The 13,734-nt window shown below is 44.1% G+C and overlaps 2 protein-coding genes across 2 annotated transcripts in view; both read right to left on the bottom strand.

Annotated features, from left to right (window-relative positions):
* Positions 1-227: 227 nt before the first annotated feature.
* Positions 228-3,479, bottom strand: LOC128441912 (uncharacterized). The gene is made up of 6 exons (XM_053424032.1): positions 2,974-3,479; positions 2,502-2,658; positions 2,364-2,409; positions 2,157-2,277; positions 1,230-1,371; positions 228-527 (listed from the first exon to the last, which is right to left on the bottom strand). Exons 1-6 carry the CDS (start codon positions 3,477-3,479, stop codon positions 426-428), a joined length of 1,074 nt encoding a protein of 357 aa, XP_053280007.1. The 3' UTR covers positions 228-425.
* A 1,691-nt stretch (positions 3,480-5,170) lies between these two features.
* The window catches only part of si:ch73-181d5.4 (uncharacterized), a 28,527-nt gene continuing 19,963 nt past the window's right edge, over positions 5,171-13,734 (bottom strand). Inside the window, exon 16 of the mRNA XM_053423857.1 lies at positions 5,171-13,589. Coding sequence (XP_053279832.1) covers positions 5,623-13,589 — 7,967 coding nt within the window. The 3' untranslated portion in view covers positions 5,171-5,622. The remainder of the gene's footprint in view (positions 13,590-13,734) is intronic.

The raw sequence follows: 13,734 nt of genomic DNA, 5'->3' as shown, positions 1-13,734 counted from the left end.
ACAAACTCTTTTCTACACATCAAATGAACAGTCTTCACTTCACAATAATTAACTCCCTGAACGTTACTTAACCCCATTTAATCACCAGGTAGTAACACTTCATACGCAAGATTTAATTATGTGATTGAAGACACTTAGAAAACTGAACAACACTCTGTCTGAACAAAGTTTAACAAAAGTATTTAAAAATCAACGCAAAATTTTAATTAGGTATAAAAATAGGCCAATATAAATACATTTAGTTAAGTCTATAAGTTGAGGAACGTAAATGTTGCTCTTCAGAGAACTTTCTATTTTACCAGGGGAGCAGTGCCACCTGCTGGTGACTCTATGAAAAGCACCCCCACTCCCCCAGGCTTAGAGAGAACCAAAACACGGGACTTTGCTGCACAACCTCAGCAAATGTTCTCAAACAGTCGGACTTACTAGATAAACGTCTCTCTCTCCTGCTGGAAAGAGTCCGAGCTTGAAGAAGAGCTGGACTTCAGACACAGTTCTTTCGCGTCATTGAATGATTTCTGAAACTCCTGTAAACAAGGAAGATATGAGATTATTGTAATTAACGACAAACTCAAACTTGTACTGTTTTATTGTATCAACTCAACCAAGGAGGTTATAACCTCATCAGCGTTGGTCTGTTATTTAGCAGCTTTACACAAAAACAACCGGATGGATTAACACAAAACCTGGTGGCGGGAAATAACCCTTTACATTTCGGCGTGGATCTGGATCAGGGGCCGGATACAGGAATTTTAACATAGAGGATGTTTTTCAAAAGATTTTTATGCATTTCTCAAGTAAAAATGCAGAAATCTTTATGAAAACCAATCAGCCATGTGCAGATGGCTAATATCTAGGAACAGGTGACTGGTGGTGTTGCTGCACACTGTCAGCATAAAGTGGATACACAGCACGAGGGCTTGTTTTAATTTGCTGCCATGTATTTTTCACAGACTAAATAACCGCAACATTAGATAATCCATCACGGTAAAATAATAACGTTTATTTGATTTTATACTGAAAAACTAAGAGGAATTTGATTTGAACTCTCTAAATAACAAAAGCAATATAAAGTCTAGTGCAGCTCTATAATTCAACAAGAGGAAATTTAATAAAGATCTCATCTCCCCGGCTCTGAGTCTCAAATAATTCAGCTGTGGGGCGATGAAGCCATAAATGTTTTTCATCAATCAGTGTTTTAACTCAACGATCAAACCACACAAATGTACCTTTTTGAAGGTGTCTCCGTACATCTTGTTGAGGTACACCAGGAAGGCGGTGGTCCACTGGAGGGTGGTGACTCTATCTGTGCCCGACTGGCAGAATGGCACCAGCATGTTCAACTTGTCGCAGTATAGACGAATCATCTTCCTGAACAGTGACACGGGACATACAGACGTTTCTCAGACGTAATATACAGAACCTGTGACTTTGTTCTTTGATCCTTTAGTCTCATGTCGCTCTTTTAGGATATATAATGGTATCTTTCTATGGCTGCAACCCACAATTCTTCTCCTTCCATTTATGTTCTGGGTTAATCATTGACTTGTCCTGTGAAGAAGCATCAGATGATACTGATCAACACAGTATCCCAGAGCCTGAGGTGAAATAATGTCTTCTTATGTTTAACTAAGAGTCAAAAGCTCATGAACCACAACAATTTTGGAGATTCACAAAACGTTGATGATGATGACCCTGAGTTAGAATTTGTATTTGAGTGTTGTGGTTATTCTCCATCCTGGCCTCAGGGTGGTGCTGTTCACCTGTTCTGTTTTCCCAGTAAGTATCATGTTGGATGTGGTGCTGGTTCTGACTGGACCGGAGCTTGGTTCACCCGGTTTAAAATGTGGACTGGGGGTGTCCGGACCCCAGTCTGTGCTGTGTTCAGTATTCAGTTTGCTATTGGGATTCTTGAATATGGGACCTGACCGATGTTGTGTCATTGTAAACAGTGTAAATATCTTTCTTGCAGTCTGCATATATGCAAGGGTAAGAAACCATTTTTGTTGTTTACTATTTCCCACTGTTTGTGATAGGGTGGCAGGTAGGATGCCTGTATGGTATTTTCCTTTTTTTCATTGTGAGGTAAGTTTGAGAAAACATTGGTTTAGTCAACTTCCCTTTTCTCAGAGAAATGACTTAATCCACCGGCTCACCTGCGTTCCCTCTCGAGACTGTTGTGTCTCTCCCGGCTCTGGAGGAGGGACATACTGGGTCGGGCCCTTTGTTTGCTCCTGTGACCCCACTTCCTGGTCACAGCAGGTGACACCACATCATCTATTTAAAATAAACATGACAGTGTACAACACTCATTTAGATACAAACAAAACAAGTATTAATTATCATTATTATAATTATCAAACCTTGGTGCTTGTTCGGATCAACAGTGGGAGGAGAATGGTCAACCATCTAAGATTTTAAAAAAAAGAAACAAATGATTAAAACATTCTTTAATAAAACTACAATGAAACCTAAAGTTGTGATTTGTTTTCCCACCACACCTGAGCACACATGGTAGTGACAGGGTTAAATACCCCCCCGGCTTTGGCTGGGCTGGAGACCCCTAAGAGACCCGCTCCTTCGGTCTTCATCCACTTCTGCATGTGTGGGCAGAGTGTCTTCTGAACATTTCCAGGCTGCTGGAATATCTTTACAAAACTGAAAGACAACAACAGATTTAGTAAATACATCAATATTATATGTACTAATATATACAAAGATTTTCTTATTTCTGGGTCGTGCCGATGCATTTGGCCCATCCCTTGTACGGATTACAAGAAAAACCTTATTTACAAACATAAACATCTTCTTCTTGTATCACATATAGAAAACATGTGGGTGGATGTTCCAGAAGCAAAAGGGGAATAGTGAAATACACAATCTGTAGGGGTAATGAATAAGTTACAAAAATACAAACACAGGGAACTGTAAAAGATAGAAATGCGTACACTGTAGTATACTGGTGGAACCTACTGGCAGACAGCTTCTGACTGGACATCCCTCTGTCTCTGGAGGTCAACAGCCATTGTGTTGAACCTCTTCTCCAAGCAAACTCTTGCAGAAAACCTCTGACCTGGGACCTGTGAGGACGCACGGCTTTTGAAGGAAACTTTAGTCGGACTCCTATCACCTCCCATACCCGCCAACACAAACGCCGGGACCTCCGCAAAAGAGGCTGGGGTCTTCTGTCCTGGTATCACCGGACTGTGATCCTCGGGGGCCACCGACAGGTCAATAGCTTGGGTGGTTGCGAGGGGAGAAGTCAGTGTGGGTCCGGGGACGTCTGTAACTGTCCCTGCAGCAGGATGATCCCTCACATCCGGCCACGCTCTGCTCATAAGGCCACCATCAGGCCCAGTCCCTGCCTCCATGTCGGCCGGGATGATGCGCTGGAGGTGTGAGTACTGACCATCAGAGAACTCCATCAGATCGAGCTCCGCCTCCAACATCTGGCCCTGTGTCAAACCCCTTGTCTCCATATGGAAGAGTCCCAGACCCAGAGTTCTCTGGATGGACGTGAAACATGAAGCATATCACTTGCTTGGGAAAAGGCTGACATTTTTTTTACATATAAGACAACTAAAGTAAATTTCTCTATTTCCACCATTACCATGTAGCTAGTTTTGAGCTAGTCACAGTGTTATTAACATTATATTAATGAACTTAGCTCAAAATGATGCCCAGTTGAGTCTACACAAACACTAATGATGTTGTGTTCATATATAATATTCAGAAATCAAAGATAATTCATTATATATTAACAAATGCTAACTACAAAGACTTATATGATTATGCTAACATCAAGCATTAAGCTAGTATTAGTTTGCTAACAATCTGTTTTAGTAACTTAATAAACTCATAGAAGCATTAACATTGTTAACAGAAGATTATTGAGTCGTCCACTGGAACCGGACTCAAACAAAGCTGCAGTTATTGATCTGTTTTTTTACAAGTTCATTACCTTCCGGTTTTCCACTCACTTTACTGATCCGTGATCTGTAGCCGCGCTGCTCACAGCCGGGGCCGGCTAATTCCTGGACGACGATAGACTTGAACTGTCACAGTGTCAGATTATTGAGTATTAGTAATATAGTATATAGCTTAATATAGTGCAGCACCACTCAAGTACAATTCAGAGGGATATTAAAATATGAATAAACTTTATTTTACAGCACCTTTCATGCAACAAATGCGGCTCAGAGTGATTTATATACAATATAGATACAAAAATATTCTAGCTGGATATTAAAAGTACTCTCTCCATATATATATATATATATATAAATATATGCACTTTATTCAAGTACACGTTTTTTAGAAATATATAACTTTCAATTTGGTTTATAGTATGTGAGGTTATTGTTTCTAATGCACAATTAGAAACAGGCAAAAGAACAATATTAAAACACAACATATAAATACTTATCAGTACCGGTACCTCAAAACTGTACTTAAATACACTATTTAAATAAATCTAGTTACTCAAATACCCTTCACTAAGTAACCAAAGCTGTATCAATATCTACTAATGGAAGTGATTAGACTGAATGTTGTCGCCCCCCACTGGTGAGACATGAGCTCTTCAGGAGAGGGTTGTTATGGACAATAGAACTCATAGATGTTTTTATTCCCAAGGACTTCCTCTCGCTTACTTACTATCTTTCTCAATCTTGTTGTCATGACAGGAGCCCAAGAAAATCAGAATCAATTAACAGCTGGTGCTTGTAATGTGAAAAATACCCAAATCTACATGATAGACAAGTGTAAACAAATACATATATTCAAATGACTTTGAGGCTCTTGTAGTTTAATATTTATATATTTTACCTTATATTTCTAATGTACTTCATCTCGTAGATAGATACTGTACCACATGTATTATAAACAATTCTAAAAACTATAATTAGCTTATTTACATTTACATTTATTTCCAAGTGGAGTTTCTTTCCTTCATTTTCACAAACCATGAAGCTCTCATGATAAGCAATTAAGAATATTGCCTCTAAAGAGACACCACACTTTATAAAATGTGTCAACTTGTCTAAAGGAACATTTTTGACTTTACCTGTAAAAGAGTAAAAATTCAGGGGTTTGATTTCTTCCCCACAATAGTTAAACCACATCAATCAATCAATCTCAATATCAATGACAAAATCAGACTTAATACAAATTTAAAAAAAGGTATACGTAACTTTATTGACTTGAGACAAGCTAAGTTGTATCAGCAGAGGAACATAAAAGCCAGATCAAGGTTACTGTACCGACACTATGGCTATGTTAAAAAAAAAAAAAACTAAAACTGTACATTTTCTGTACAAAACAATTCTGTGTTTTCGAAGGGAAATTCACAGCTGGTTAGGTTTAAGAGACATTTCACCAAATAACAAAAATAAATGATTAATTTAACACAAAACTACAACAACATGAACTCAAATATCCTAAGCATTTCCATATCAAGCAACAATGTGTGATCTTGCATGGCTTTGACCGTTGATACATTCAGTGTGGTTATGTTGTCGTATCTCTTTCCATCCCCTGCACTGAGGGGGCCCAAGCATTTCGATTTTTTGCCCTCCTCTAACTTGTCTTGACATTTGTTTTATTCCCGTCACTATTTATACTTCAACTGATCCCTTGTTTATCAGTTTCACTGCTCTCCGGCCTTTTTTCTTTTCCCAACCCTGTGTTTGCATCTGCCAATGTGCTAATTTTACCAGCAGGACTTTTCTCCTGCTCTTCTCTTTGCCCTTGGCTTAACTGTCTGTTTTGTCCCACTGCTCTATCTCTACTCCACTCCCTGTCTGCAGAGAAATGCATCTGTTTTGGTTTCGGGCTGAAGACATTAGAATGGTTGATCACATTTGGGGAGTGCATAGGACCCTCTGATGGAGTGGGAAGTAAGGCTGCTCTAGGTCTCTGTGGTTTTCCACTGTTTGAAGGAAAACCTGGGGGCCCATTGAACACTGCAGAGTGTGGATTACTAGGACCTTGGAATCTGGTCATGTGATGTGGACTATTGAAATGACGTGATGCAGATTCATCTGAATGTCTTATAGCTTGCATGTCATTCATCATGGCTGGCTCAGGTCCACTGGAGTCTAAACCCGGGCCCATCATGTCTGGACCTCTTCTATCAGACCCAGGAACATCAGAGTTTGGATCCCACCTACCAGGCCCATGTCTTGCATCTGGACTTTCATCAGGCCCTAGCCGTCTCATGTGTGGACCTCTCTTCTCCCTTCTAAACTCATGATCATGCAATCTTCGTCTACCTGGTCCATGGCTTTCCATGTCTGCCTCTTGCCTACCAGATCCTAGCCCCCCACAATCTGAAAACAATCCATCAGCCCCTGGACCCTCAATGTCTGAACTTCTGTTTACAGGTTGTGGTTGTCTTAAATTTGAACCTCTTGAACCTCTTCTATTAAAGTCTTCAAATTCTCTTGGACCTCTCCTATGTGCACCAGGTCCTTCCATGTTTGGCCCTCTCATATCCCCCCTGAAGTCTGGCTGCCTCCATTCATTTGCCATATCTGGACCCCCTTTCATATGTGTCCCTGGTCCCACAAAACCTGAACCTCTTCCATCAAGGATTTTTGTTCTATTATCTGGATCTCTTTCTCCTCTAAAATATGTCCCTCGTCCACCTCTGTTTGACCCAGCACCTCGTCTATCAGGCTCTCTCTGTTCATTTCCAGGTTCTCCCCTTGGACCTTGGTACATCATGTCTGGATTATCTTGGAAAGGCCCTGGACCCCCGCAACCTGTAGCATTCCAATCATCTTGTGGACCCATAAAAGGCCCTGGAAAACTAAAATTGGGTTGTTCCTGTACTGGTGTTTGACCCCTCTCTCCAGCACCTCTCCATTCACTTTGAAGACCTTGCCCACTTTCTTGGCCCTGCTCATCTGGACCTTCATGGATAGGTCTTGGGCCCCTGTTGCCACGTCTTTCCAAATGATCTCCTGAATAATCCTGCTCATTGTCGACAGCCTCCATATTTGGCCCTCTCATATCTGACCATTGTTCTTGTATGTTTGCGTCCCTCCATCTCTCTCCCCGAATTAGGCTAGAATCTGGCCCTGGTCTTTTAACATTTCTTCCCATAGGCCTTGGACCCCTCATACTTCGACCTGTTCTATCAGATCCTGGACCCTCTATACCTGGGATTTCTTGGTTAGCATCTGAGTCCACAAAATCCGCCATTCCCCAGTCATTTCTTCTATCATGCCTTTGACCTTCTGTATTAGATCCTCTCTGTTTTATGCCTGGGCCTCCTATGTCTGGAACAACTGATCGTCTCCTTTCAGGTCCAGGTTCCCTGAAGCCTGTGCCTTGTGATTCTCTCCTACCAGGGCCTGGGCTCTCAATGTCTGGACCTCTGAATTCACAACCTGGTGCCCTAAAATCTGGACCTATTGGACCAGTATCATGTCCCTCCGAAACAGCTCTTTCAGGCCCCATGCTTCTGAAGGGTGGACCTCTCCTACCAAACTCTGGGCCTTCCATATCTAGAGGGCATCTTTTTAGTTCAGGACCCATGAACTGTGGGGGTCCTGGAAAATTCATACTATTTTCTGTTTCCTTCATATCTGGAGGCCTTCTCTCTGGCCCAGAACCCATGAAATTCCCTCTGTCAGGCCCTGGCTCCTGTATGTTTGAACCTGGATGTTGAAGTCCTGGTCCCCTCATGTTTGGACCACCTGCCATTCTCCTATCAGGCCCTGGGCCCTCCATATTTAGATACTCTCGGTCAGACCCTGGACCCCTGAAGTGTGGTCCTCCCATTCCCTGACTTTGAGTACCAGGTGTTCTGTCTAGTCCCATTCCTATGGAGTCAGACCCAGAAAGCCCCATATATGGGCCTGGCTTATCAGGACCAAGTCCACCAGCATTTTTATGTCCTGGTCCTCCTCTCCAGTTAGGTCCCTCCACAGAGTGACCTCTCCCTTCACAGCCAGGCCCTCTGTCTGGACCTGCTGGTACTCTCCTTTCTGGCTCTTGTCCTTGGAAATCTGGATGCCCTGGCCCTTTTTGGACAGGACCCTCCATAGCAGGATGTCTCCTTTCACTTCTTGGTGGTCTGAAATCTGGACATTCGGGTCCCCTCCTGTCAGTCCCAGGGCCTTCGATAGTAGGACAGCTCCTTTCAAGTCCTAGTCCTCTTAAATGTGGACTTTCAATTCCTCTCACTTCAGGCCCCTGACCGGCCATAGAATAACCTCTCCTATCAGGCACTGTAGGTCTTCTCCTGTTTATTCCAAGACCCCCCATAGCAGGATCTCTCATTTCAGGCTCCGGTCCTGTGAACTCTGGACCTGCAGGTCCTCTCCAATCAATCCCAGGATCCTCAAAAGGAGTACCTCTTCTTTCAGGTCTCGGCCCACTGAAATCTGAACCCACAGGTCCTCTAATGTCAGGCCCAGGACTCTCTATCAATAAACTTATGTTCTCAGCTCCTGGCCCTCTGAAATCTGGACCTCCGGGTCCTCCTCTGCCAGGTCCAGGGCCATCTATAATCGGACCTCTCATTTCGTGTCCTGTTCCTTTAAAAGCTGGACCTTCAGGTCGTCTCCTATCAGTGCGAGGACGTTCCATAGCAGGACTTCTCCTTTCAGGTCTTGGTCCTCTGAAATTTGGATCTTCAGGTCCTCTCCTCTCAGTCCCAGGACCGTCCATAGCAGGACCTCTCCTGTCATGTCCTGGTGCTCTAAAATCTGGACCCTCAGGTCCTCTCCTATCAGCCCCAAGACCGTCCATAGCAGGACCTCTCCTTTCAGGTCTCGGCCCTCTGAAAACTGGATCTTCAGGTACTCTCCCGTCAGTCCCAGGACCTTCCATACCAGGACTTCTCCTTTCAGTTCTTGGTCCTCTAAAATCTTGACTTTCAGGCCCTCTCCTATTAGTCCCAGGACCTTCCATAGCAGGACCTCTCCTCTCAGGTCTCGGCCCTCTGAAATCTGGATCTTCAGGTCCTCTCCTGTCAGTCCCAGGACCATCCATAGCAGGACCTCTCCTGTCATGTCCTGGTGCTCTAAAATCTGGACCCTCAGGTCCTCTCCTATCAGCCCACAGACCTTCCATAGCAGGACCTCTCCTTTCAGGTCTCGGCCCTCTGAAAACTGGATCTTCAGGTCCTCTCCTGTCAGTCCCAGGACCGTCCATAGCAGAACTTCTCCTTTCAGGTCTTGGTGCTCTAAAATGTGGACCTTCAGGCCCTCTTCTATCAGGAGCAGGGCCTTCCATAGCAGAACCTCTCCTTTCAGGTCCTGGTCCTCTAAAATCTGGACCTTCAGGTCCTCTTCTATCAGGACCAGGACTGTCCATAGCAGGACCTCTCCTTTCAGGTCTTGGTCCTCTGAAATCTGGACCTTCAGGTCCTCTCCTATCAGTCCCATGACCTTCCATAGCAGGACCTCTCCTTTCAGGTCTTGGTCCTCTGAAATCTGGACCCTCAGGCCGTCGTCTGTCAGTTCCAAGGCCTTCAATAGCAGGACCTCTCCTTTCAGCTCTTGGTCCCCTGAAATCTGGACCTTTTAGTCCTCTCCCATCGGTACCAGGACCGTCCATAGCAGGACCTCTCCTTTCAGGTCCTGGTCCTCTGAAATCTGGACATTCAGGTCCTCTCCTATCAGCCCCAGGACCTTCCATAGCAGGACCTCTCCTTTCAGGTCTGGGTCCTCTCAAATCGGGACCTTCAAGCCCTCTCCTGTCAGTCCCAGGACCCTCCATAGCAGGGCCTCTTTCTTCAGGTGCTGTCCTGTGAGTTCCAGCGCCCTCCATAGATATACCTCGGAAATCCAGACATCCTGGGTCTCTTTTGTCAGGCCCTGGACCAACCATATCAGGCCCTCCTCTTTTGGGCCATAGTTCCCTGAAATCTGCATCCGCCGGCACACTCATGTCAGGTCCTTGATCTTCTATAGCTGGGCCTCTTCTCTCAGGCCCTGGACCTCTGAAATGTAGGCCACCAGGCTCCTTTCTGTCAGTTTCAGGATGCTCCAAAGCCAGACCCCTCCTGGCAACCACTGGTCCTCTCATGCCAGGTCCTAGATTGTCCATAGTTGGATCTCTCCTTTCATACTCTTGTCTCCTGAAATCTGGACCTCCTGGCCCTCTCCTGTCAGGCATATGAACCTCCATATTAGGACCTGGTGCCATGAAATCAGAAGCCTTTTGTCCTCTGTCAGGCCCCTGTGTCTCCAGGTTGGCTCCTCTCTTATCAGGGTGGTAAGCCATCCATTCATTTTGCATAAATGGCATTCCTGTACCTGAACATAAATTTGCCCTGTCTGTCCCTCTCCAATCTTTTCTGTCTGATTCAAGGCCAGTTGAATCTGTTGGAGCCAGGCTTATATTTTGACTTCTATGACCAAACATATCAGGACCAATCACACCTGGTGCTGAACCTCTCCAGTCTGGATTTGTAAATTGGGGTATGGGACCTCTGTCCCCTTGGCTAAATTGATATGGTCTCCTTGCACTTGACTCACTTTTATCACCTGTTGTATCTGAGCCAACCTTACTATCAATATCTTGACCAAACCCTCCCATCACATTTTGCCTTTTAGGCTCAAGCATAGTGTCTGATTCTCTCGTGTTCAGACCATGCATACTCCTTTCAGCCCTAATATCTGTCTGTTGCTCCTTCATATGTTCGGCATGTGCACGAACTGAACTGTCATCATGTCTTGATTGCATTCGAACACTTCTTTCATCCCTGAGAGATGGACCCGAACCGCTTAAATCTGGACTCTGATCTCTTATATCTACACCCATCATAGCAGATCTCATACCCCTAGTATGTGGACTCTCGCCTCTTTGTTTTTGGTCTCTTGACTCTGAACCACTTGTGTAATGCCCCGATCTGTCTGATGATTGCATTGGACTCCTCACCCCTGAGTCTCTAATGTGTGGTCCAGGACCCCAAATGCTGGGGCCAATGCCTTGCATGCCTGCTCCTCTCCTATCAGACCCTGGAAGTCGAATTTCTGTGTCTCTTGGCTCTATCTGTTGTTTCATATCTAGTCCTGGATTCCTTAAATGTTTTGACAGTCTGTCTATTTCAGGGCCCTGATGATCTGAGTCTCTGGCTAGCTTTAAATCTGTCCCCCCTTGACCCAACATTTGTGGATGGTTTTTCCCCCCTTCTGACTGTTTCTCTGCCTCAATCATACATTGATCTCTAACACTTGAGTCATGTAGGTGTAGATCCAAATTTCTGATATTTGATTTTGGACTTCCCAGTATATTGGGCCCGGTTGCTTGAGCATCAATAGGCAGATAAGTATTTTCAACTTTAAAAAATGGCATTGACACTTTGATATGTGTCTCAGGATCTCTGATTTCCTCAGTCTTAAAGGATTCACTCTTTTCTATGCTGCTATGTTTCAAGAATTGTGGTTCTGGATCAGGGCTTTGAGGAGAATCTCGAAGGGGTGGGTCAATTTCTCTTAAAGGAACTGTATTTTCATATTTATTGTGAAACACGGTTTGCTGTTGAGGTTTTTTTTCAACCGGGGTAGATGAACCACTGACTGAATCATTTTGAAGGTCATGGGATTTTGGTGGTTCTGATATCTCAAGCTTCACATTATGAACAAGTTCATGTGAATGAGGCAAAATGTCTTTATCTGGGCACTCAGAAAGAGGGTCATTTTTAATGGTAACAGGGGCAAATGATGGTGTGTTACTCTCGACAGATTGTCCATCAACCGACTCCAGCATATCACTCGGGACATTTGCAGAATTTGATTTCTCAGGGACTTCAGGAGAAGGTCCTCTTTTCTGTTTCGGTGAAAGGGACGCAGAATTTCTTTTTATAGGAGACGATGGAGATCTTTTATGACCATGAGAATGACGGCGTGTACTATGCTCTCTACGATGGCGACTCTGACGTTCAGACGGGTTTCTAGCTCTGTGCCTTGACCTGTCACTTTCACTTCTTTTGTGTCTATCCTTTTCTTTACGTCTATGGGAATGTGAAGGAGAATGCCTCTGTGACCTACTTGAAGGACTTCTATGAGAGTCCCTTTCACGATGACTCCGCCTCTTTGGTGACGACCTTCGCTTTCTGCTGTTGTATGAATTCGGCAGAGCACCCTTGCGGCTAGAACTATTCCCTGTTGAATCATGTGTCTGCATACTGCTTCCTTGAAATACATCCTCTTGAATTAAATTAAAGAGTGATTCATCCTCGGGGTCATAGGCTACATCAGAATCTTCAATCTCTCCAGCAGAAGAATACTTGTCACCATCCTCAACATTGTTTTGCGTTTTATCTTGCTCTACGTTATCTGTGTCATTTTCAGAAGCAGGGAAGGGAGTGGCTGGTTCTATCTCAACAGATTGTGAATCTACATTTGATTTGTCCACAGCCCCTGTGGGGTTGCTGGTCTTGTCTGTTGATTCCGAAAGCCTGGATTCTGTTTGCATTACGCCAGTCTGCAGTGATGACAGTTGACTAAGAGGCAAAGATTTTTGTGGAGGAGACATCATGGAATCAGAAACAGAAAATTTTGCCATGAACATACCGACAGCCTCTCTCTGTTGACGTAGGGCCTCTTCCTGCTCTTTCAACTGTCGTTTCTGCTCTTCAATCTGCTTATTAAGCTCCTCGAGCATGCGCTGTTGTTCAGACAATGTTGCAGCTGAGACAACTACAATGCCTGTAGGAAGAGTTGGCATGACTGCAGCTGGGGTAGTTTCCACCGGAGTGGTAGTTGCAGATGGTGTTACAACCTGGTTAGAAGGTGGTGCTGGGCTTGATGTCGAAGCTGATGTTGTAACAGGTTTCTTTGTAAGATGAGTATCACTTTGAATATCTTCGAAGATAGTCTCATCCTCTGGATCATAGGCTATATCGTCCTCCATGAAGCCTGATACTGCAGGGCCATCTTTCTTAATCTTTTCAATGTTCTGTGGAGCAGCCACTCCATATCCCATGGCTGGATCATACTCCTCCTCCGGGTCATATGGTCGGTCATAGTAGTTTTCCTCTTCTTCTATCTTTTTCACTTTGGATTTCTGCCCATATTGTTGGACGATTGGATCCACCATTGATCCAGACACGTGAGAAAACACAGGTTTGTTTTTAACACATGTCTTTGCTGCAGAACTTCCTTCACCAGAGGCCATAGAGTCAGTTTGCTTGTTGCGGTAAATAGATTTCATGATAGTCTGTAGTGGTGTTTTGTCATTAGATTCTGTTTTGGTTCTCTTGTCCGAGATGCTATTGGAGGTAGATGCAGAAACAACAAAAGGGGAAGAAACAGGAGGAGTCACTCTCATAGAAGTCAAAAGAGATGGTACGGTAACTGAGCCAGAAGACGAAGAATCTGATGGTGAGCCAGGGCAAGATGGTGAACGAGGATTGAAAGAAGTAGCCGGAGTCTCTGGATCATAGGGTTGGAATATCTCAGATTTGTTAGAACCATAGAGGACGGGTGGTTTTGGCATCCACATTGGGTCTTTGGACATTTGAACTTTGGGTCTCTTTTCTTCAATTTCCTGAGGCAAGCCACCTGGACGTTTTGTCTTCTGGATGATTGCAAGACCCAGCAGAAGATTGGGTCGGTTTTTTTCAAGCCCTAAGAAATGAAGAAAGGCAAGAAAAATAAATCCTTAAATGAGATCTTGGTCGGAGGGGTCAAATAAATATTCAGATTTGCATAACAGACATGTACTGGCAAACAACTATCAAAATTATATTGTTATGCCCTCTGACAGAACTGA

The sequence above is a fragment of the Pleuronectes platessa genome, chromosome 6 (genome assembly GCF_947347685.1).
Source record: "Pleuronectes platessa chromosome 6, fPlePla1.1, whole genome shotgun sequence".
NCBI classification, from domain to species: Eukaryota; Metazoa; Chordata; class Actinopteri; order Pleuronectiformes; family Pleuronectidae; genus Pleuronectes; species Pleuronectes platessa.
Note: the sequence above shows the minus strand (reverse complement) of the source record. Positions and strands in the feature narration are given on the sequence as shown.

What these genes read in the sequence shown, in the direction of transcription:
- LOC128441912 (XM_053424032.1), bottom strand. Translation starts at nt 3,479, where the DNA reads ATGGAGACAAGGGGTTTGACACAGGGCCAGATGTTGGAGGCGGAGCTC. An exon ending in CAGTCAGAAGCTGTCTGCCA is followed by an intron (nt 2,659 to 2,973) that starts GTAGGTTCCACC and finishes GTTGTCTTTCAG; the next exon opens with TTTTGTAAAGATATTCCAGC. An exon ending in ACGGAGACACCTTCAAAAAG is followed by an intron (nt 528 to 1,229) that starts GTACATTTGTGT and finishes CCTTGTTTACAG; the next exon opens with GAGTTTCAGAAATCATTCAA.